The 25,106-nt window shown below is 37.5% G+C and overlaps 5 protein-coding genes across 5 annotated transcripts; 1 reads left to right on the top strand and 4 right to left on the bottom strand.

The window, feature by feature from the left end:
• Positions 1–1,098: 1,098 nt before the first annotated feature.
• LOC139090845 (protein takeout-like) lies at positions 1,099–3,730 on the bottom strand. The gene is made up of 4 exons (XM_070640693.1): positions 3,494–3,730; positions 2,221–2,368; positions 1,758–1,847; positions 1,099–1,597 (listed from the first exon to the last, which is right to left on the bottom strand). The coding sequence occupies exons 1-4, from the start codon at positions 3,561–3,563 to the stop codon at positions 1,159–1,161; spliced, it is 747 nt and encodes a 248-aa protein (XP_070496794.1). The 5' UTR covers positions 3,564–3,730; the 3' UTR covers positions 1,099–1,158.
• Positions 3,731–4,169: 439 nt separating this feature from the next.
• LOC139090693 (uncharacterized) lies at positions 4,170–9,342 on the bottom strand. Its single transcript, XM_070640497.1, has 7 exons — positions 8,937–9,342; positions 8,405–8,746; positions 7,775–7,973; positions 7,159–7,352; positions 5,320–5,437; positions 4,490–4,792; positions 4,170–4,349 (listed from the first exon to the last, which is right to left on the bottom strand). The coding sequence occupies exons 2-7, from the start codon at positions 8,551–8,553 to the stop codon at positions 4,230–4,232; spliced, it is 1,083 nt and encodes a 360-aa protein (XP_070496598.1). The 5' UTR covers positions 8,554–8,746; positions 8,937–9,342; the 3' UTR covers positions 4,170–4,229.
• Positions 9,343–12,279: 2,937 nt separating this feature from the next.
• Positions 12,280–15,774, bottom strand: LOC139090862 (uncharacterized). Its single transcript, XM_070640717.1, has 4 exons — positions 14,664–15,774; positions 13,559–13,706; positions 12,891–12,980; positions 12,280–12,752 (listed from the first exon to the last, which is right to left on the bottom strand). The coding sequence occupies exons 1-4, from the start codon at positions 14,731–14,733 to the stop codon at positions 12,314–12,316; spliced, it is 747 nt and encodes a 248-aa protein (XP_070496818.1). The 5' UTR covers positions 14,734–15,774; the 3' UTR covers positions 12,280–12,313.
• A 577-nt stretch (positions 15,775–16,351) lies between these two features.
• Positions 16,352–19,110, bottom strand: LOC139090854 (uncharacterized). Its single transcript, XM_070640705.1, has 4 exons — positions 18,955–19,110; positions 18,748–18,895; positions 18,017–18,106; positions 16,352–17,349 (listed from the first exon to the last, which is right to left on the bottom strand). Exons 1-4 carry the CDS (start codon positions 19,022–19,024, stop codon positions 16,911–16,913), a joined length of 747 nt encoding a protein of 248 aa, XP_070496806.1. The 5' UTR covers positions 19,025–19,110; the 3' UTR covers positions 16,352–16,910.
• A 1,372-nt stretch (positions 19,111–20,482) lies between these two features.
• LOC139089734 (autotransporter adhesin BpaC-like) lies at positions 20,483–24,991 on the top strand. Its single transcript, XM_070639337.1, has 3 exons — positions 20,483–20,817; positions 21,529–24,685; positions 24,753–24,991. Exons 1-2 carry the CDS (start codon positions 20,795–20,797, stop codon positions 24,647–24,649), a joined length of 3,144 nt encoding a protein of 1,047 aa, XP_070495438.1. The 5' UTR covers positions 20,483–20,794; the 3' UTR covers positions 24,650–24,685; positions 24,753–24,991.
• Positions 24,992–25,106: the final 115 nt, after the last annotated feature.

Raw genomic sequence — 25,106 nt, 5'->3', positions numbered from 1 at the left:
AAATGTTCCCTTCAATCAATTTACATCATTTATGAACGACCCTCCAACATTACCTATATACTATATGCTTTCTCGAAATCCCGGTCCCGATAAATTTTCGGGATCGGGATCGGGATTGGAATTTTCGGGATATCCCTGGAAATACCGGGATCCCGAAAATAGTTCATCACTGAAAGGAGGTTTTTCGAACATTTTAACAGCGAAAATCAATAAATTAACATGGACAAGCTGTTGGATTGCAAAAATATTATAAAATAAAATGAAAATTTTAAGAAAAATATAAAAAATATTCCGAATAATTTTCAAAAATTTACATTTAAAATGCAAAATTTGCCTAAAAATTGCAATTTTCAATCCCGATCCCGACTTTTGAAATTTTGAGATTTTTTGAGATTTTCGGGATTTCCAGCGAGAAAGCATTCTATATAGGGGTCACTCTAAAAGTAAACAAAAAACTGAGAATATGAAATTTTTATATTTTGCACATTGTTTTGATTTTTTGGCAAGAATTTGACAAGGAAAAACCATAAAAATGAAACTAGTTTTAGATGATAATAAGTTTGGTATTGAATAAAAACTTGTACCTCAATTTGCTGAGATTCTCAAACTTTTCTCAGTCAAAGCATGTTGATCGTAGTAAGAACTGATGCTAATCATGTTAATTGTTGTTGATTATGACTTAAAAATGTATTAGAAGTGAGGAATACTTTGGGATTTTGGAGTCGGAAGACTACTTAGTACATAATAGAAGACAATGAAGTGAACAACATCAAATGAAGCCAAAAATAGAAGCTGTCAGCTTGATGGTCAGGAACATAACATTTCTTATTGACTTTTCTGTGATTTACGGTTGATTTTGTGATATTGAGTTCCGTGAATACTGTGTATTAGCTTGGTATTTGCTTTGCTGGTCTTTACTTTAGCTCTTTGCAGTCTTGACTTAAGCCAGGCCGTTCACCAGTTCACCTTCCGCAGTATGCCCTTCCATAGGTTGTCATCTATTGCATGAGCTCTTTTCTGCAGGTTGTTCCTAGCTACTGATTGACATAAATCCTGAAAATCACACAAATTACGATCAAAATGACTAAAATAATGTAATTGATTCATTAAATTCCTTATTTTATTAAGTCCTAAGTATCTACATCCAAATTCTTAAATCTACAAAGGCAACAACTCATCAATCGAAGCTTGCTCCACAACTGTATTACCAACATTTGTAAATATTTGCGATAAATTACTTTCAAGTGATGGATAAATATTTTTAATCACAAAATCTGGATTGTTCCTCAACAGAGCATGAACAATTTCACCTAAAACTTTATTTCCATTAAATAAATTTGTAATTTTTAAGTCACTGACGACACCGCGATCAAATTTAATTCCAAATGGTTCAAATTTGACGTATTCTTTGCCATTCTTGAGGTAGCGATGTCCTTTCATTGATGCACGAATTTTGGCACCTGAGAATTGAGTGTAAAGGTCGCCGTCGCTGAGGACTGGTGCGCCTAGGAAGTTGAAGACCATTTTGTACTTTCCTTTAACGTCTAGTTTAGGTAGGGCGATGAGGACGTCGAATTTGAGGTCTTTAACGTTGATGCTGGAATTAGGAAGGGATTCATTAATTTATTTGGGTTGGTTGCTTATTATGTAATGCTATAACTAAGCACTTGACCCTCCTGACCATTGTATGGGGGCTAACAAGGCTCTAAGGAGTAGGAGGCCCTTAGAGCGTTACGTAATGAATGGATGTAGCTTACCGTAATTTTTCAACATGAAACTTTGTCGTTCCGTGGACATTAATGTTGAATAATTGGACTTTTAGGCCATTTTCCTCTCCAAAGCTTATTCTGAAAAATTAAATAAAAATGTTAGTGAAATTCAGAGCTTGAAGTTGATTCGGATTTTGTATGGAGATGTTGACTCGGTCTCCATACAAAATTCGAGTCAATTTCAAGCTAAAGTAAAATTATGTCGATAAATTGTGAATATTTTTAAGGATTTTTGGGCATTTTCAGTGAAAATTAATCATTTTTTGACTATTTTGTGATCAAATTCAATCCTTAAATTCAGCAATAATTCATGAAAATTATCAGTAAAATGTAATAAAGACCAGAGTCAGATGAACTCAATTGTGAAGGTCTAGATTCGTATATGGAGGCACCTAAGGCACCTCTTGAATCACTTGGACTCCAGACTCCTCTTAATTATCACAAAACTTACTCTTTCAATACAAATGGCTCCAATGATGGTACTTTAAACCCTCCACCCAAGTCTCCAGTTGCAAGTCTTGGTAAAAGTGCTGTGACAGATCGAACGATGCAGTCACTGATGTGTGGGTCATTGCGATGGCATGTTTGAATGTTGGGTGCTGAAAAGAATATTTTTGTATTAACTATTGCAACTTATATTTAGAATATTAATGAACTATATAAACTAAAAACAGACGCAGAATATATTCAAATTATCATATCCAACAAGTTCATAATCTACCTCAAGAAGACATTAAAGAATCAAGTTTAATATATTTTTTGAGATTTCACAAATAAACAAATTTAATTAATTAAATTTATTCATATAATTTTATGGCGAGACAACTTTTATTTTCACTCAGGTGTCAGACTGTTTATGAATGTAAAATGATTTTGCACAAAATAAAGATAAAGAATCGTAAATATAATAAGCAGCTGCATGTGCATAATTATGTCAAAAAAGGAGCAAATTTGATATTTATATTGAATAAATTAGGCAAACTAGTTTCTTGATATTTCAACATTTTCTTGAATTATTGCATGAACTGGAACAACAAAAGCACACATTGAAGCACATGGTGTAAAAAAGGCTAAAAATCCAGTCCCAAGACAAATTTATGCCGGGTTTGTCTTTAGACTAGTGTTATATTGAATCAGAACACAGACAATAGTCATGTCTAGAGGTCAAAGTCGATTAGAATTTAGTATGGAGTCAAATCAATCGAATCAATTCGGCTTTTCTATACGAAATCCGAGCCTGACTGATATTTACTGATATCATGCTACCGACATATCGAAAAAGCCGTAAATTTTCAGTCATTTTCATTAATTTGAAAACCAAAATTGAAAAAAAATGAAAAATTTTTATTTGTAGATCAATCTTTAGCTAAAATAAATGATAATTAATGTTAAAATTAGACAAAATTGTACGAAAATTTCAAATTCGACACAAGGTCGACTTCTTTCGACACTGTATTGTCCATAGCATGAGTCAAATATGATGTCTATTGACATTTCTGCTGTGTAACAAAGAAGTAGAGCTTGAAGTGGACTACATATTAGTTAAATTTGTAGTCGACTTGAGTCAACTCGAGTCCACTTCCGATTAGAATCATGTCGATTTGACTCTTGTCTGAGGCCGGATTTCATTGAATTGGGCCAGAAGCACGCTGACATGGGGTCCGATTTTTGACATTTAACGATTTAACAGAGGATTAACTATAGAAATATTTCATAATACTTACGTAATAAACTGTCCGATCCTTTTATTTGAATCACAAATAAAATCACAAAAATTTCGATAAAAATTCTCATTTTTAATATTTTTTTAAATTTAATCAATTTAAAATGAATTGCTTCAGTTTCTAATATTTTTCTAAAATTTAAATTTCAAATAATTTTCCAATCTCAAAATTCACCAATTTTTACTTCCACAATCTTCAATTCTACAACTTTAATCCTTAAGTATCTAAACAATACTGACTAAAATGTCAATTTTTCCAACAGTATTTATTTTCAGATGTGCAAGAATTTTTGATGATATTTTCATGTTCTAAAAAGTAAATATATATATATTTTGTGCAAACAAGTTTATATTTTATTCATAAAAAAAAAATAAAAAAATATTTTTGTCGTCATTTTTTTGCCAGAATTTTTAATTTGTTTAGAATTCTTTTTTAACTGTAGATTAACAAATTGATAAACAAATGGAAAAGTTTTGTTTATTTTGTTGTTGTTGTTTGTGGTAGAGATGGGAATTAGGGGTGTAGTTAGGGGTAGGATACCCCTCATACCCCTAATGACCCCCTTCAGAAAATTGAAAAATTTATTCATTTTTTTATTCAAATTTTTTATTAATTTTAATTTAAAAAATTGCAGAATTTCGAAAGGATCGGGGATGGGGTCGACCCCACCCTACCCCCACCTATCTTATAAAGCATTCTAGCTGCCTCTCAGGTCCGCAAAACTCCAGAATTCGGACTATTTAAAGCAATTTTTGGCAATATAATCTCCAAGTCTTGAGAATGGTTCCTCAATAAGTATGTAGGTTGGCAGGACGGCAACGATGATCATGATGACGTCATTGATGAATAAGCCAAACTTAAAAAATTGTAAAAAATTAGAATTTTGGTCTAAAATTCTCAAAAATTAATTAAAAAATGAGAAAAAATTGAAAAAATTGCAAAAAAATTTCAAAAAATTTGCAAAAATTTCCAAAAATCCCAAAAATTTCAACTCACAAAAACAATTTTACTATCAATTTCCATCGGTTCCACTTGACGTTCAGCAATCGTAAACACAACATATCCAGACATAAGATATATACTAAGTCCCATTTTTGATATAATTTTCCAAATATTCAGCGAATAAAATTTCTTAATTTTCCAGTTGCTGTGATAAAAGAAGTAATAAAGTGAGATAAAGACTAAGACCAGAAGAACGTCACCGACTGAAATGAGCTCAGGAATTGACTTTGTTGCTCCGATGGTGATGAGGATGATTGCGATTAGTGCTGTGACTGTTGATGCTATTTGGAATTTTAGCTGTTGAGGAAAAAAGGATTTTTGATGAGTTTTATGGGTGGTCAGTCGAAAGGAGCTGCTTGATATTGAGTCATAGCCATGAAGAAGGAGCTTGGCCGTGACTCAAGCTTGGCTGTGACTCAAGCTTGGCTGTGATTCAAGATTGGCTGTGACTAAAGCTTGGCTATGACAAATCAGATTTTTGTCAATTTTTATGGTTTTTCAACCATTTTTGATCAATTTTAACAATAAATTGGCACCAGAAGAGCACAAAAAGGTTAATCGATCCAAAAATCCAGCACTAGACCGGAGTGAATCTGCCATTTTGTCTGCTTTAGTCAAATCCGACTCCAAATCAGACTCACGCAAGTCAAGTACCGAATTTTTGATAATTTAACCAATTTTCGCTGTTCAGAGCTGAACTGCATGGATAAGCCACCTCCATTAAAGTCCAGACTCTCTTTATCCAGAGCCTGAACTCCAGTAAAACCATCTTTTTGGACACAGGATACCCAAATCCATACAAACTTTAAACACACCATATTTACCATATTTATTGTCAATTTTTCACTTAGAAATCGTTCAATCATAAGTCCACCAAAAAATGAAAATAATCTAAGACGTCCTGCAGTGTATTTTTTTAGAATCTGATCGTCCATGAGCATCCTGTAAATAATTAAATGTCAGGAATAATTAAAGGAACCGCCAAAAACTGCAGACTTGCATATTCTACGTTTTATATACGCATGCTTGCAGTTTTGGAAGTGCCTTATAATTATTTTAAGTTTGTTGCATTAAGAATTGACAGAATGCAGTCTATGACTAGCCTCAGCAGGCAAAGAACCTGTTCTTAAGAGCAGAGGAAGCTGAAATCAATGCTCAAAGTCTACTCGTATTTTTGTATGAAAAAATCAGAGTTGGCAGGACTTTGGAGTCCGGACTTTAAAAGTCCGAAAAGTCCCAAAAGTCCGGACTTTGAAAGTCCGGACTCCACTAAAGTCCGGACTTTGAAAGTCCGGACTCCACTAAAGTCCGGACTATGAAAGTCCGGACTTTTGGGACTTTGAGACTTTGACTTTGGGACTTTGGGAATTTTTGGACATTTTTTTTCGGTTACACTGCGTAACCCGAGCTAAAAAATTGATTTTTTTGACATTTTTTTCGGTTACACTGCGTAACCCGAGCTAAAAAATTGATTTTTTTGACATTTTATTCGGTTACACTGCGTAACCCGAGCTAAAAAATTGAATTTTTTGACATTTTTTTCGGTTACACTGCGTAACCCGAGCTAAAAGATTGATTTTTTTGACATCTTTTTCGGTTACACTGCGTAACATGACTTGAAAAAGTGGTTTTTGGACTTTGTTACGCGACGGGTTGGACTTTGGACTTTGGACTTTGAACTTTGGACTTTGGACTTTGGACTTTGGACTTTGGACTTTGGACTTTGGACTTTGGACTTTGGACTTTGGACTTTGGACTTTGGACTTTGGACTTTGGACTTTGGACTTTGGACTTTGGACTTTGGACTTTGGACTTTGGACTTTGGACTTTGGACTTTGGACTTTGTTGCGACGGGTTACGCAGTGTAACCGAAAAAATGTCAAAAAATTCACTTTTTTAGCTCGGGTTACGCAGTGTAACCGAAAAAAATGTCAAAAAATTCACTTTTTTAGCTCGGGTTACGCAGTGTAACCGAAAAAAATGTCAAAAAATTCACTTTTTTAGCTCGGGTTACGCAGTGTAACCGAAAAAAATGTCAAAAAATTCACTTTTTTTAGCTCGGGTTACGCAGTGTAACCGAAAAAAATGTCAAAAAATTCACTTTTTTAGCTCGGGTTACGCAGTGTAACCGAAAAAAATGTCAAAAAATTCACTTTTTTAGCTCGGGTTACGCAGTGTAACCGAAAAAAATGTCAAAAAATTCACTTTTTTAGCTCGGGTTACGCAGTGTAACCGAAAAAAATGTCAAAAAATTCACTTTTTAGCTCGGGTTACGCAGTGTAATCGAAAAAAAAATATTAAAATACTTTAAAAAAAAAAAAAAATTTGTATGGGACTTTTCGGACTCCCAAAGTCCCAAAGTCCGGACTTTCAAAGTCCGGACTATTCTAAAGTCCGGACTCCACTAAAGTCCGGACTTTGAAAGTCCGGACTCCACTTTTTTTTTCAAAGTCCGGACTTTGAAAGTCCGGACTTTCAAAGTCCGGACTCCACTTTAAAGTCCTGCCAAATCTGGAAAAAATCATACAAATTCGACTCAAGTTCGACTTTTTGGTTCAAAATATAGCAAGCATGCATCCTCAACTAGTAAATTCATGTAGATCAAGCTCTTAAGGACATGATCTTAGCCTGTTAGGCTACAACATTCCTCAACCTCTACTTACTCAGCATTCGTTATACTAAAAACCTGACCGTAATAGTTATGTGATGTGTGCAGTATCCTAATAGCCCCAAAAGCAGTCATCAGTAAAATTGCAATTGAATTTCCATACTTATCCATCCTGGTCAACATTAGTACAAAAGGTGCAATAATGATAAGTTGTAGATATACAGCAATGAACCAGATGAATGTTTCATTCTAAAAATTAATTCTATATTATTAAACTTGAACAGTTAAGGAGGAAGCTGGATGGACATAGGTATCTCCAAAAAAAAATTGAACATGCTCATTTTAATGGATATACTCTTGGAGAGAAGCTGTTGATAGAGACAGAGAAGCATTGGTTAATGGTAAAGGACATCCAGCGGTAGAGCCAGTTTTAGGGGTCAACTGAGTGAGGCTCAGGAACAGAAAGACCACTCCAGTACCTAAAACCTGTCTCTTTGCCTTATAGTGCCTTATATACAGCATCAGATGCATTTTGTGAAGCCAAAAATTGAGGGGTATCAGGGGGTATGGGGGGTGTAATGTGATGCCACATGAAGCTATGTGAAGCTGAAAATTCTGGCGCCCCATCGCCACGGGCGCTCCTGATACTCTAGTTATAAAGATTTACTTACCGTATTAGGATAATTCATAAAATTATACACAAATGGCAATGTCCAAAGCGTCTGTTTGTCTACTCCTTTCATGCCAATATCATATGGTGCTGTGGTGTCTGTACTGGACGTGACTAATAGAGCAACAACAAATAATGCCACTGGAAGTAGCCGCATTATCCGTTTGAAGTAAAATTTGACAATCCAAGTGACTTTGTTGCTGAAAAAAGATGAATTTTGGGAATTTTTGGATTATAGGGCACTGAATGGCAAGGATTTTGTAGATTTGGATGATGTAGTCTTATTAGGGACCTCCTATATCCTCCTATATCCTCCTATATCCTCCTATATCCTCCTATATCCTCCTATATCCTCCTATATCCTCCTATATCCTCCTATATCCTCCTATATCCTCCTATATCCTCCTATATCCTCCTATATCCTCCTATATCCTCCTATATCCTCCTATCCCCTCCTATCCTCTCTATGATGCTATAAGCACGGTATGACATGGATCTGGCACTAAATTGACCCCAAGCCCCGCTATAGGCTTCTTAAAGCCTTCCACCACCCAAAATAGACTACAATATCCATTCCAAACACAATCCACAACAGCCTTGCCTCAATATCCATCAAAACCAATTTACTTACCCACTCTCAAGTCCCCTCTTAAGTGACCTTGCCGTCAACAGTCCACCAATAATGAAAAATATATCCATAATCACAGCCAACATTCCAAAACTTTGGTACAGCGTCTCATTTGTGAATCTATGCAGATTTTCACCATCCCTAAATGGCATCGAAATTTTCGACAGGTACGAATGATAAAACGTAATCAATATGATTGTATTTGCTTTAAAACCGTTAAGATATGCAGTTGGTGATTCATCATTTGTGGATATAAATAGGCTTTTAATGATATTCGCGGTTTTGAGTGTATCAATATTTAATATTGACAGTATTACTGCTACAATGACAATAGAGGAGCAGATGCTGGAAAAAAAATGTGAATTTATTATTGTGGGGACGTTCAGTAATTACGTAACAATCTTAAAAGTGGGTTACGTAACTTGTGGACGACCCCATATTTTTTGTTTTTGATTCTATTTAACAATGGGGACGTTCAGTCATTACGTAACAATCTTAAAAGTGGGTTACGTAACTTATGGACGACCCCCCTTACCCAATTTTCTGCCAATTCCACCAATAAAGGAACCAAAAATTATTTTCGTCCAATTTAATTCCAAATTTTTCACTTTTTCCAGTCTTGCAGACTATTTTGTCACTAAAACTCAAGTTATGTCCTGCATAAAGGCTCTCCAAAATCTCCCGGACATCCTTTGAGTCACAAGAAGTCGGAACACAAACAGCACCCAAAAATGACACATCAAGGTCTGTCCAAAGCTTTTGGTAATAAGATGTTGATGGCTGGACGGGAATTGGTTGAGGATTTGAATCTTGGTAGTATTGGACTAGACAGTATTGAGTGTTGGATATGCTGTTGCAGGCGAAAAAGTCACCGAAATTGTGGGAATTTGCGTATTTGTGGGTTGATGTGAATGGTGACCAGGCTGTGGAATAAAGGGAATTTTAAGCTTGAAATTAGGGATGTAGGAAGGAGGTATTGGGTGCTAATCCACACCAAACCCCTCCCTGACCCCTCCCTAACCCCTCCCAACCCTTAGCAACAATCCGACCCAATTCTGAAATTGTCCAATTCCAACTCAACTCATTTGAAGCTTCAATGTCCAACAAATTAAGACAAAGCATCAAGGTGCCCATGAAGCATATTCTATAGCTATAAATAGCATGGAATTCCCAACTTACTCTGGTAAATTTTCAACAATTGATTATTTTCAATGCCACATAAACACTCAATTCCAGCATTGGAACTATTTTGACACACATTATCACTAAATTTCTTATATTCTTGATGGTCTAATGCAGCTATAGCTACAATTAGAATGTTAATGGCACTAAATGTCTCGAGGAGTTTCATGCTTTCTTGTAAAATTTTTGATTAATTTAAAATTGCATGAAAGACTGTAAAGGTCTGTTAATATGTGAATTCAATGACAAACTAAAAATGGAAAAACAGTTGTTAAATTCCCAGATGAATTGCTCTATCGATGTACAAGAATAAGAAGAAAGGGATGTTCATAAGTTATGTCACAGATATAGCAAATTAGAGGCAATTTTTCTTGCTTTTTCTGAATTGATGACCAAGACAGAAGCCGAAATGGGATGCGGGACAGACAGACTGACGGACAGACAGAGACGGGACAGACAGAGACGGGACAGACAGACAAGACGGACAGATAGAGACGGACAGGAACAGACAGACAGACAAGACGGAACAGACAGACAGACAAGACGGAACAGACAGACAGACAAGACGGAACAGACAGACAGACAAGACGGAACAGACAGACAGACAAGACGGGACAGACAGACAGACAGACAGACAAGACGGGACAGACAGACAGACAAGACGGGACAGACAGACAGACAAGACGGGACAGACAGACAAGACGGGACAGACAGACAGAGACGGACAGACAGACAGAGACGGACAGACAGACAGAGACGGACAGACAGACAGACAGACAGACAGAGACGGACAGACAGACAGACAGAGACGGACAGACAGACAGAGACGGGACAGACAGACAGACAGAGACGGGACAGACAGACAGACAGAGACGGACAGACAGACAGAGACGGGACAGACAGACAGAGACGGGACAGACAGACAAGACGGACAGACAAGAAGACGGACAGACAGAGACGGGACAGACAAGACGGGACAGACAGACAAGACGGACAGACAAGAAGACGGACAGACAGAGACGGGACAGACAAAGTGCGGACAATAGCGTCTTTTGCTTCTATGCTGTCAACCAGAAACCAAAAGTTAAGGAATTTTGGGATTTTTGTACCTAAAAATTCTAGAAAATTGAAGAATTTTGTACAAAAATTGGCATCAGACTCCTCCAAGCTGCACATGTCAATATATCTAAAATCCGACATCAGGCTGACGTCAATTGTGGATGAATCAAGCAACAATCTATAGTTACACCAATCTGTTGTCAAACTTCTTGTATGCTTTTTTACCACTGAATCCCAGAATCCCAATACTTACACATACCCCATACGACCTACAAAATAAGTCAAATAGTGTCGGCGCATCAATAAAATCTAAATATTTTGTAAGAATTTAACACCTTCATCTTACATTAAATTAATTTTGTTACTTGTTCTTAAAATCAATACAGAATTAAACTCAGTGAATAATTTTAAATAATTCTGCATTAATTAGATATTGTTCTGTTATGATGTGTCATAACAGTCATTTGTGATTCAAATTATGTTCATTTGCAATATATAGTTTATTGAACTTTTCAGTTTAAAGGTTTAGGATGATTTGAAGTGAATGTTGAGGCAGATAGTGAGACTGAACGATTGATGTCTAGTCTCAGTCTCAGTCATAGCCTCGATCATGGTTCCAAGCCCATTTAGTCCATAGTTTCGGTCTCCATCTCAGTCCCAGTTCCAATCCAAGTCTAATTGTTATTCCTGATTTTGTTCGCAGTCCTCTTTCCGTTCTTCATCTTTTTCTCGGTTCCGCTTCCAGTCTTGACCCCAAGTCCAGTGTCGTTCTTATTACACATTTTAATTGCAGTCTTCTTCTAGTTTTTAGTCTGAATCCTGATCTTGATTCCGGTCTCGATCTCGTTGTCGGTCCCATTCATGATCTTGTTCTTAGTTTATATCTCGGTTCAGGTCCCGTTCTCAATCTTGTTCTTAGTCTTGGTCTCGTTCTTCTCTGTTCTTTTCCTAACTCTGGTCTCAGTCTCGGTACAAGTCTCAGTCACGAAAATTCATCGAAATTGTGACTTCGGGGAACCTTGATGATTTAGTATGTCAAGGTATAGACATGGAATCACTGACCTTTCTGACTTTCGCTTCTCCATTAAAGCTTGTGAATAGTACAAGTAGGTCAATTTCGACATCAGTTCATGGTCTGGTTCGGTTTAAAGATAGATTTAACGTAAAACTGCCTTCCAGACAACATGAAGCCGTCCTTAGACCAGAATTGGTAATTTTTTAGAATTTCTAACTTTTAAATTTCGAAAAGGAGTCTTTATTGGAGTTTAGACTCGATTAAGTGGATTTAGAGTCTGAAGAAGTCGAGACACCTCAACAATGGAACAATAGAGTCCTGGAACTCTGGTTTAAACCCCGTTTTAAGGTTTAGTCTTAGGTCACATCTTGTATCAATTCCTGCATCAATTCTGCTTAAAAACTGACAATATCATCAATTTTGAGCATGCTAGGTATGCTACCAGCGTTACACTCACAAATTCCACACAAACATGACAATCCTCAGATAGAGCTGTCTATAGACGTTCTCTAAACCCGACCTTGATCCCCATTCACCCCAGCCAAGGAAGTAAGTGCTATGGTAATACTTAATTAATTTAATTAAAATCAAAAATTAATTTTTATTAACCCTAAAACAGCTTTACATTAAAAATTATCTAAAATTTAGTCACTAAATCACAACGGAAACATTTCATCAAACGATGACTTTTCAACAACTTTATTAGCCAGTGACGTTAAAATTTTTGATAAATTTGCCTCAATTTTTGGATAAACATTTTGCAGCACAAAGTCAGGATTGCTTAAAATTATCGAATGTACAATGTCACCCATGAGCTTATTGCCGCCAAAAAGGTTCGAAATTTTAAGTTGACTGACTTTTCCGCGATTGAATTTCACAGCAAATGGCTCAAATTTGAAGAATTCCTGCCCATCCTTCATGTAGCGATGTCCTTTCATGTGGAATTTGAGTTTAGGTCCTGTAAGTTGTGTGTAGTAGTCGCCATCGCTGTTGACAAGATTTCCAAGGAACTTGAATGTCATTTTGTACTTTCCGTGGATGTCAAGCTTTGGGATGTAAATTAGGGTGTCAAATTTGATGTCTGTTGGATTCGCGCTGTTGAATTTGAATGAGAAATTGATTAGAAATGGTATTAAGGAGGTTGAAGTTGTCCATGACATTGAATGGAACAGTCAACATGACTGCATATGCAATTTTAGTCGGTATGAGCCAATTATGAGCTTTAGTACTTACCGGAGCTTCTCAATGACGAATTTTGATACTCCATGGATTGACAAATCTCTCAAAAATACTCGAAGTCCGCCTTCTTCTCCGAAATTACTCCTGAAAAATTGAAATTAAAGGAAAAATGATTAATTTTAGCACTATTTAATCCTTTCTCCCCACCCATATGCCTTCCCAAGAATTCAGACGTCGTCATATATGAAGAACCATGCGGGTAAGTTGCTTATGTCCAAAAAAGCATTAATGCTTTAATCTTGCATCATTTTACAGCATGGGTTGATGTCCCTGGTGATTGTACAGTGTGCCAAGGCACGGTACATCAAGTTACAATATAGGTCCATCTCTGGTAATGTACAGTAACACACTTAGTAAGACAAAGCCTCAAATACCGCTACAATATCACTTTCCCATTCTAGATGTAACACTGTATCATACCAGCAATGCATATATACAGTACAATACCATCATACCACCAAAGGAGTTCCCTCCCATCAAAAAATCAGCACAAAGACAAACCTAACATAGCCCCAATGCCAACAATTAACTAACATCAAACCATAACTTTACAAGCTTTATGATGTGGCCAGTAACAGAGTCAGATGGAAAGCCTTTTGTAATAACCTAGGCTCCAAGTCGAAGCATGGTTCCAGTAAATAAGTAAGTAAACCATAACTTACTCATTTATCCTAAATGGCTCCATTGGTGGAACTAAGTATCCATCTCCTAAATCTCCAGTCGCTAGTCTATCTCTGATTGATTCGATGGCATTTACTATGCAGTCACTGATGTGTGGATCACTTCGATGACATATTGTTATGTTTGGGGCTGAAAATTTGATAGTAAAATTGATTTAATATTGATTTTGAATTTTGAAAGTCGAGGATTAGTGGATCATAGCCTATACCTAATCAGTAATTATTAGATATGGACAGAAAATGAAAGTCCATTAATTAAGTTCTTCAAAGCTGATTTTCTGGACGGTAAAAGAGCCCGTGGACGCCCAAAGAACTCTTGGAAGGAAGCTATCGATAGATATAGAAATGCATTTGGTATCAGGAATTGACAAGCGGTAGCCAGCGATAGAGCCAGCTTCACGCGATACCTGGAGGAGGTCATGGATCACAATTGATCTGTTCGACCAACGATGTAATAAGTAAGTAAGACAGACAATGAATTGAATTAAGACTTAATTAAGACGGAAGATTAAGGAAGTTGAAATTTGACTAACCAAGTTTGACCAAATATCAAGTATATACCCAAAAAATTGGGTCTGCCTCAAATTACCCTTTGATATTAATATCTAAGCTATATGCGGACTAAGAATTTTAATGGACTATTCGAATCAATGAATGGTCCGATCATTTAAAGAATGTCAATCTCACAATAGAGATGGCAAGGTTTATAACTGACTATTTCCAAAATTCGCTTATATTAAAATATGGCGGATAGATAAGCAATTATGATAAAATGCTTGGAAAAGAGGGTAGCAATTTTAATAGATTTTAATTGAATCTGGCACTAAGTCAGTGCTATTTGCGTTTCCCGACGTCTCAGTCTCGACATAATCTTGAACTTCAAGGTGACGTCACTCTTAAAACATTCTTGATGCCGAGACTGAGATTGAGACTATCTGGAAAGTATCAGTTTCGGTTTTGGAATTAAGAACACTCAACAGTGAGCCTTGAAGCCAGCTTTTGAATCCATTAACCATCTTTTGCTATTTTGGATAGTTCATAGCTCATGACACAGCAGACCCACTCCACATCATGATTGAATACTCACGTAAAAGACCAAAAACTCCTTTTATCTCCAGCACAGCTAGTACTGCTAATATTTGAACTAAAAGCTTCATTTCTAAAATATTTCAATTTTTTCTATTTTTCAATTCCTTTTTTTGATAACAAAAGTTCAGTCTTCACTTCAAGCTTAACAGACTCAAACTAATCACATAAAAAATTTTTGCACGCATTTTAAGGTGAAAGAAGTTTCGTCAACAAAGGAAGATCCACGAGAGAAATTCAGTCTGAAAAAAAAAATGTCAAACAAGTTTCAGATTGATGAATCCTAAAGTCAAGTCTGTGACGTCATGAACAGCATATGTTGAACTTGAGGAGCTTGCTGATTTTTGAGCATATAAACTGAAAATTCAGGTTTTTTGTTTATTGGTTCAAGGTTGACTATTAAATAAACAGCTAGACTTGAATATGCATGAAAATAAAATATTCACGGTCAAGTCTGTAACAATGATCATGGACGATAACGGCATTTTTGATGCCAATTTGGAATCAGCATAAAATTGAATAAATTAATGCAAAAATATTTGAATTTTTTTTTTTTGATTTTAAATTCTAATTTTATTTAAATTATTAATAATTTTATTGGGGTATTGAGAAGGGGGAGGGACAGGGGCAGGTCAACCCCACTCTTAATCAGAGCTACAGCAATTTTTAGGAATTTTTTTCACTGAGAAAATTGAAGAATTTTGTTCAAAATTTGGTTCTCAAGTCGACATGACTCTAGAATAAGGGGGAAGTTCATCGAATTTAGTCTAAACTCTAGCGAAAAAATTATGCTGGTTAGGACTTGGATTTATGATCAATTCTACGTCTTATGCCTTCTGGGACAAGTTAGTAAATCGATTCAAAATCTGACACCAGGCAAGCATGACTCTGTCCAATTGTGACTGGATTTAAAGCGAATTTGACACAAATTGTCAGAAGGAGGAAGAGGAGGAAAAGAGGAAGGAGGGCGGTTGTCTAGTACAGCAATCCAGGAGTCCGAACTGCTTTAGAATCCAGTCGAACTTCAAAGTCCAACTTCAGTCTTTTCCGAAGTCTCCAAAATAAAGCCCTGCTACTCCCAACTATCCCCAATCCCAAACCTAGATAAGCCCATGTAATATGCAGCTTATGATGCTCCATATCCTCCAATTTTCAATACTGTTCTGCCTTATTCATCTCAAAAATTGCCATAATTCTTCTAATTCATGCTTATATTCCCAACATAGGCATGGAACAACTCATGGAAGGAAGCTATCGATAGAGATAGTGTCACACTTGGAATCGGAAATTGGCAAGCGGTAGCCAGCGATAGAGCCAATTACAGGAACCGACTGAGGGAGGCCATGGATCACAATTGATCTGTACGGCCAGTAGGAAGCAAGTATGTAAGTTTACCAAATATTAATAGCCAAAATTCTTCTCAGAATCCCAAAATAGACACAATATTCAAATTCTTTAATTGCTTCTTCTTTCTTAACCTTCCTCACAGAATTTAAATTGCGACACAAAAAAAAGACGTCCAATATAAAGACACAAAGGATGTCGACGGTCGTTAAATAAATCTTTTGATCTGTGAATTGCCAAAATTATGTTTGGGGTCGTTCACTGATTACGTTCCCTTTTTATGGGGGAGGGGGAGCCAATTTTTTTTGGAATGGTCATTTTGCAACGAGGGGGGGGGAGGGGGGAGGGGGTCTAGAAATTCGTTTTTTTCCCGTTACGTAATAAGTGAACGGCCCCTTTGGAATTAACAATAAAAATGGATATTTTAGAACTTTTTTTGTTTTTGTGGTCAGCTGTGGATTATTTTTGATAATCTGTTGAATATTTAATTGCTCATTAGAAGCTTATCGTGCACCTGACTGCTCAGTATACTAATTTTAGCAATTTTCTAGAATTTCTAATAATTAAATTTAAAAAAAAAGTCCAATTAAGCATCTAATTCCAGTCTTATAACTATTAATTCTAGGCAGAGTTGCAAAACAGGCACCTGTGACAGACAAAAACCGTACAAATTCTTGATAATTTGTGAGGTTTTGTAAGAAAAACCATATAAATTATCAAGAATTTGTACTGTTTTCGCCTGTCACAGGCACCTGTTTTGCAACTCTGATTCCAGGGTGGCCATCTGCTGTAGTTTTGCCGGGACGCTGCTGTGCTTTTCAGCTATGCTGTTATGTCCCGACAAAGCATCAAAAGTGTCCCGAATCCACTGGCCATCCTATTAATTCACACTTAAAGCCCTAATTTAAAGTGGAAATAATTCATCAAAAGTAGCCGACGTCGCAAGCTCATTAGCCATCCTCGTAAATGCTGACGACAATGTCCTTTCAAAATCCGGATATATTGCACGTGTCACAAACTCCTTATTATCCGAAAAATATGAATAAATTGTCGGTCCAATAAATAAAGTATTTGGAAATAATTTCGTAAATCTTAAACTTTTTACGTCACTTTGAAGTATTTTAAAATAAAATGGATCAAATCGCATGTATTGATCGTTATTTTTTGTGTATAGCTTTGCCTTCATTCTTAGTCCAATTCGGGTATTTTCGAGTTTTTCAAACATTTGTCCGTTGCTGTAGAGCGGCGATCCAAATAGTCCAAAAATCATTTGATAATTTGATGATAAATTTAGATGTGGAAATGACAATATCATGCTGAATTTTAGGTTGTTGATGTCGGCTCTGGGGTTTGGGGGAATGGAATTGGAAATATTGATTAATTTGGATTAAAATTGTGACTTTTTATGGAATTAACGCTGATTTTAGAGTAGAAAATTCCAAAAAAAAAATGAATAAAATTGGGTAGTGGTGGGCAACCTTCGTGCCGCGGCACTCTGGTGTGTCGTCAAAAATTCTTAGAAATGCCATGAACCTTGTGCATTGTCTGAATTCGCTGCAATATACCAACAAGATGTGCCACAAAGAACAAAAGGTTGTGCAGCACTGGTTAACCAATTATGCACCTGTGACAGGCAAAAACCGTACAATTTCTGGATAATTTGTATGGTTTTTCTTACAAAATCCGGTGTCTTGTCCACCCCGGTGTCTTATCCACCCCGGTGTCTTGTCCACCCCGGTGTCTTGTCCACCCCGGTGTCTTGTCTACCCCGGTGTCTTGTCGACCCCGATGTCTTTTCAACCCCTGTGTCTTGCCTACCCCGGTGTCTTGTCCACCCCGGTGTCTTATCCACCCCGGTGTCCAGTCCTGATGGGTCCTCTACAAATTATCAAGAATTTGTACGGTTTTTGCCTGTTACAGGAGCCAGTTCTGCAACTCTGAGTCTCAAAATAGTCAATTTTGTCGCGTTACGTAATAACTAAACAGTCCCATATTGAAACATAAACTTACTTAAGCTTAACGATACTAAAGTTGCTCATTCCTTTTATCTGAAGATTCATTAAAGTTGTCTTAAAATCTCTTTCGGTTCCAAATGATAGCCTGTTGATGGAATAATCAATTTAATAAATTAGAATTCAATATTAAAAAATTCCTAGATTGAATGTTTAGAAATGGACGGATAAGTCCTTGACATTCTGAAGGATAAAGCCGACTTTTGACGTTCTCTCTGCGCAGGAATCTACCGACTAGCGCTCAAGAAAAGGATAGGGTGGCCAGAGGATTTTTGGAACAAAAATTGGAAAGTTGGAAAATGGCAAAAGAGCTCAAAAGTGGCTAAAGAACTCTTGGATATAGACAGTTCATATCGACTCGTATCTCAATGAAAAAATTCTAAAATCCCTTTCCAAAATTTTATGCGCAGACTTACGCAGACCTGCGTAGTACTGCGCATCGAGAACATTAGAAAAGGTCGTTTTTTGGCAAACCTTATTGGTCAAATATTGGTAGTCTTCGAGCGCAGACCTGCGCATTTGAATGCGCATCTAGAACATTAAAAAATGCAGTTTTTTGACAAACCCTACTGGTCGACTTCGAGCTCTGACATTTGGTATTGCTGGTAATTATCAGAAGGTAGCCAGTCATAAAGCAAGCTTCAGTCACCAACTAAGACAATCCAAGGATCACAATTGATCTATACATCCATCGAATTAAGTCAGTAAGTATTAAAATTGAGCACTTACTTAGGAATATGAAAAGGATCGGCTGTCGGAATCAAATATCCATCTCCCAAATCGCCTGTAATTAGTCTCGGCTGTAGCACGGTTACTGACTGAATGATGCAGTCACTTATGTCTGGATCGTTACGAAAACATACCGGAAATATTGATGCTGTAATTAAAATTTAAATTTTTTAATAATTTTTTTCAATTATTTCACATTAAACCTACGTAAAGGAGCTGTAACAAGATGAACAGCAATTAACAAAACAGTTGACAATCTTAGGTCAATTAATGTCATAATTTAAGGAATACAGCAATTAAACTCAGATGCGAACTAATCAAGTGTTAAGTTAAGACTAAGAATAAATTCTTGTAAATATAAATTTTTAACTGCGCAAATAATACAAAAGAATTGAAAACAATAAAATATTTATTGATGTTGTTTTGGAACTATATTCATAGTCATGTTGATGGTCGTTTGGCCTTTATGTGAGGTAAATTAAGAAATTGTTCTTAACGTGTACATGTATAGTCACGTGTAGCTTAACTGAGCAGTTGTTTAATTATTTGCGATTGTGGCATCTTGTTGATGATGAGACAGTCAAATAGACAGTCAGAGCGACAGTCAGAGCGACAGTCACAGTAACAGTCAAAGCAACAGTCGGAAAGACAGTTGGAGTGACAGTCAGAGCGACAGTCAATGTGACAATCAGATTGAGCGACAGTCAGAGCGACAGTCAGAGCGACAATCAGAGCGACAGTCACAGTAACAGTCAAAGCAACAGTCGGAAAGACAGTTGGAGTGACAGTCAGAGTAACAGTTTGAGTGACAGTTTGAATGACAGTTTGAGTGACAGTTAGAGCGACAGTCAGAGCAGCAGTTAGAGTAACAGTCGAAGTAACAATCGATGCAGCAGTTATTTTGACAGTTGGGGTGACAGTCAGAGTGACAGTTGGAGTGACAATTGAAGCTACAGTTAGAGTGGCAGTTGGAGTTACATTTGAAGCAACAGTTAGAGTTACAGTCGAAATGAAGAAAGCCAAAATGTCGATTAACTGAATAAAAATGTCAAATATATCCACAATATGATCAATTCAACGGTCCGACTACCTTAATCTTTTCCCAAAAAAATCTTGTTTTTTTTTTGATCAAAACAATTTTATTCATCTTTACATGTGTATCTATTCTGTTTTTGTTGACTCACTCTTCTTTTATCTCATCGCGCCAAATTTTAATTTGTGTGAAGATATTCAAATGATGAAGGAACATCTTGCGGTCATTTATGAATAATCCAGAAAATCAAAAGATTCAAAAAAGAAAAAATCTGTAAATGGGCTGATTAAATCTCAGGATTTTGAGGGTCTTCGGGTCTTCTGGTCTTCGGGTCTTCGGGTCTTCGGGTCTTCGGATCTTCGGGTCTTCGGGTCTTCGGGTCTTCGGGTCTTCGGGTCTTCGGGTCTTCGGGTCTTCGGGTCTTCGGGTCTTCGGGTCTTCGGGTCTTTGGATCTTCGGATCTTCGGGTTTTCGGGTCTTCGGGTCTTTGGATCTTCGGATCTTCGGGTCTTCGGGTCTTCGGGTCTTCGGGTCTTCGGGTCTTCGGGTCTTCGGGTCTTCGGGTCTTCGGGTCTTCGGGTCTTCGGGTCTTTGGATCTTCGGATCTTCGGGTTTTCGGGTCTTTGGATCTTCAGATCTTCGGGTCTTCGGGTCTTCGGGTCTTCGGGTCTTCGGGTCTTCGGGTCTTCGGTCTTCGGTCTTCGGGTCTTCCTGTCTTCGGGTCTTCGTGTCTTCGGGTCTTCGGTTCTTCTGGTCTTCGGATCTTTGGATCTCGGTCTCTCTTCAATTCCTATAATTCTAATTATTTTTATCAAAAAGCCACAATGAAACATGAAACATCAGTCACTGACTCATTAAATGAATTCTGTCAAGCTCAGATTTTATGAAAAATTGAATCACTTTAAAGTCATCAGTTGAACAATTAACATAAATTAAAATCTAAAAAAGTGAAAAAATTGTCAAAAATAGTGAAATTGTGCCTTAAAAAGTGAATAAAATCAGCATAATCACAAAATGGCCATAAAGGAAATTTTCATGTAAGTTTTTTTTTTGAATCTTTTAAGAATTAAGGAAGTGATGAGTAATTTAGGGATGGGCTGGATGTGCGCACTTAATTGTATGTCTTTAAATAGCACGAGTAACTAGTTTAATTAAGGATTTCCTACTCAAAGTTACCGGTCTGGAGCATTGAAGGAGCATAAGGCACATAAATGCAGACCGGCGGGTTATGGCTCAGAATCTTAAGTCAGACACATTCGGTTAAATTGTGTAGTCAATTTTGATAGTCCGAAGTGTATCCAGGTGTCTAGGTATAGGTGGTATATCCACGTATAGGTGAATTTAAGGTCGATTGCCATTTTTTGGAATAAAATTCTTCAACCCTCTGTTTCCCTTCCCTTCCTGCTCCGTTTGCCCCTCATTTTCCACCCTAAAATCATCCTCCGTCCGAAACCACTTCTGGCTACATCCCTAATAATGTATGACTCTTTACTAAGGCTAGTCATCATAGTTTGACTGGATTTGGTTCAATTGCCAACTGAGCATTTGTTCATTGGTTTATGACCCACTGGGTAGTGTTGTCCATTGATTGGCTGACTGGTTGGTTGGCTAGACTGGCTATTAGTGGACAATCAGTCATAGTCATGTATTGAGTCACGTTTAAGTTTAATAAGTCACAATGACAAATCCCTAAAATTATTCATTAATGTACAGCTCATAAAATTAATTCTAAAATAATGAAATTACAGCTTTGTTGCTGTTTTGGCTGTGCTGTGTGGATTTGGTGATTCAGTTGATATGGAGTGCGGTTTTGGGACTTATTCCTATACTGCTGTTGGTTCTGTTTATGAATGCGTTCCCCAAAATACTCTCAACATAAGATCAAAAGAATCAGCTGTGATTGATTCCGTGAATGGATCTCATAAAATTGGCAAGGGCAACGCAGATGTTACTTGTTTTTATACAAGTTCCTCTCGTATCATTGAATATTTCCCGCGTAATTTAGGAAATCACTTCATTAATCTCAGAATGATTTACATTGCCAATGGTCGTTTGAAGGAAATTCAGCAGAGCGATTTGAGGCCTTTTTCAAAGTTGGTTTTACTTAGCTTGTATGAAAATGACATTGAATTTCTTGAGGATGGTCTTTTTGCTTACAATTTGGAGTTGGAATATATTAGTATTGAAGCTAATAAATTAATTCATATTGGAACTGACGTTTTTAAGGGTTTAAATAAATTGGCATGGTTGAATCTTGGAAGTAACGAATGCATCGACATGTTTGCTTTCAACAACAAAACAGCAGTAAAAGAAGTCATCGTACAAGCAAAACGTAAATGCTTTGACATAAATAAGGAATTGCAAAAACTGGAAAATTCACTGCTTACTGTCAATTCTGATTCATTTCCAATTTTCGACCAAAAACTCCAAAATCTTCAAAGTCGATTCCTAAATTCAACTTTATCGAATTCAACGTCTCTCAAGGAACGATTTCAGTCAATTTCGAGTAAAGCAATTAGCACCAAAATGACATTCATGGACACAAGCATGTCCACCTTTAATTCCACTGTATCAGCCATGAACGCCAAAGTCACAGCACTTGACACCAGCATGTCCACCATTAATTCCACTGTATCAGCCATGAACGCCAAAGTCACAGCACTTGACACCAGCATGTCCACCATTAATTCCACTGTATCAGCCATGAACGCCAAAGTCACAGCACTTGACACCAGCATGTCCACAATTAATTCCACTGTATCAGCCATGAACGCCAAAGTCACAGCACTTGACACCAGCATGTCCACCATTAATTCCACTGTATCAGCCATGAACGCCAAAGTCACAGCACTTGACACCAGCATGTCCACCATTAATTCCACTGTATCAGCCATGAACGCCAAAGTCACAGCACTTGACACCAGCATGTCCACAATTAATTCCACTGTATCAGCCATGAACGCCAAAGTCACAGCACTTGACACCAGCATGTCCACAATTAATTCCACTGTATCAGCCATGAACGCCAAAGTCACAGCACTTGACACCAGCATGTCCACAATTAATTCTACTGTATCAGCCATGAACGCCAAAGTCACAGCACTTGACACCAGCATGTCCACCATTAATTCCACTGTATCAGCCATGAACGCCAAAGTCACAGCACTTGACACCAGCATGTCCACAATTAATTCTACTGTATCAGCCATGAACGCCAAAGTCACAGCACTTGACACCAGCATGTCCACCATTAATTCCACTGTATCAGCCATGAACGCCAAAGTCACAGCACTTGACACCAGCATGTCCACAATTAATTCAACTGTATCAGCCATGAACGCCAAAGTCACAGCACTTGACACCAGCATGTCCACCATTAATTCCACTGTATCAGCCATGAACGCCAAAGTCACAGCACTTGACACCAGCATGTCCACCATTAATTCCACTGTATCAGCCATGAACGCCAAAGTCACAGCACTTGACACCAGCATATCCACCATTAATTCCACTGTATCAGCCATGAACGCCAAAGTCACAGCACTTGACACCAGCATGTCCACCATTAATTCCACTGTATCAGCCATGAACGCCAAAGTCACAGCACTTGACACCAGCATATCCACCATTAATTCCACTGTATCAGCCATGAACGCCAAAGTCACAGCACTTGACACCAGCATGTCCACCATTAATTCCACTGTATCAGCCATGAACGCCAAAGTCACAGCACTTGACACCAGCATGTCCACCATTAAGTCCACTGTCTCAGCCATGAACGCCAAAGTCACAGCACTTGACACCAGCATGTCCACCATTAAATCCACTGTATCAGCCATGAACGCCAAAGTCACAGCACTTGACACCAGCATGTCCACCATTAATTCCACTGTATCAGCCATGAACGCCAAAGTCACAGCACTTGACACCAGCATATCCACCATTAATTCTACTGTATCAGCCATGAACGCCAAAGTCACAGCACTTGACACCAGCATGTCCACAATTAATTCTACTGTATCAGCCATGAACGCCAAAGTCACAGCACTTGACACCAGCATGTCCACAATTAATTCTACTGTATCAGCCATGAACGCCAAAGTCACAGCACTTGACACCAGCATGTCCACAATTAATTCCACTGTATCAGCCATGAACGCCAAAGTCACAGCACTTGACACCAGCATGTCCACAATTAATTCCACTGTATCAGCCATGAACGCCAAAGTCACAGCACTTGACACCAGCATATCCACCATTAATTCTACTGTATCAGCCATGAACGCCAAAGTCACAGCACTTGACACCAGCATGTCCACAATTAATTCCACTGTATCAGCCATGAACGCCAAAGTCACAGCACTTGACACCAGCATGTCCACCATTAATTCTACTGTATCAGCCATGAACGCCAAAGTCACAGCACTTGACACCAGCATGTCCACCATTAATTCTACTGTATCAGCCATGAACGCCAAAGTCACAGCACTTGACACCAGCATATCCACCATTAATTCCACTGTATCAGCCATGAACGCCAAAGTCACAGCACTTGACACCAGCATGTCCACCATTAATTCCACTGTATCAGCCATGGACGCAAAAGTCACAGCACTTGACACCAGCATGTCCACAATTAATGCCACTATATCAGCCATGGACCAAAGAATCACCAACCTAACATCAATTCTGCATGACTTCATCCAATCCAGCACAATATCATCAAATCAGTTAAAGGACAACATTAAAAGTGCCAGTTATAGGATTACAATGCTAGTCGGTTCCTTAACAATTTCATTCTCAGTTATATTCATCATAATATACATAATATACACAATTCTGACTCAATATGATGACATCGACGACTGATTGACTTGATTTGGACCGGATAGAATGGATATAGAAGTAAGTTATGGACATAGTTAATGAGGGTCTTGGGACTTAAATTTTAATATTTATTTTTTTATTTTAGAATTGAACTTCAACTGGATTACGAGGGACTTTATACTTATTTATGAGTTGCATACTTCTTTTTAATAATTTGATCAAAGGTTTTTATGCCTTTTTATAAACACTTAAATTGGCTTTTCCTTTGTTAGAGTTTTTTTGTTTATTTCTTTTCTATGCTTTTTTAATAAAATGTTTCAAAATTCTCAAAAATCTTGTTTTCTTTCGGTCGTCTTCGGTCGTCTTCGTTCAATTTCGGTTGTCTTCGGTTTTCGGCCTCTTCGGTCGTCTTCGGTCGTCTTCGTTAGTGTTCGGTCTTCTTCGGTCGTCTTTGGTCTCTTCAGTCTCTTCGGTCTCTTCGGTCTCTTTGGTCGCCTTC

Source organism: Chironomus tepperi, unplaced genomic scaffold (assembly GCF_022539635.2).
Source record: "Chironomus tepperi strain 1889 unplaced genomic scaffold, CSIRO-AGI_Ctep_v1 contig_13, whole genome shotgun sequence".
Taxonomy (NCBI): Eukaryota; Metazoa; Arthropoda; class Insecta; order Diptera; family Chironomidae; genus Chironomus; species Chironomus tepperi.
The sequence above is the reverse complement of the archived record's forward strand: the minus strand, read 5'-3'. Positions and strand labels throughout refer to the sequence as shown.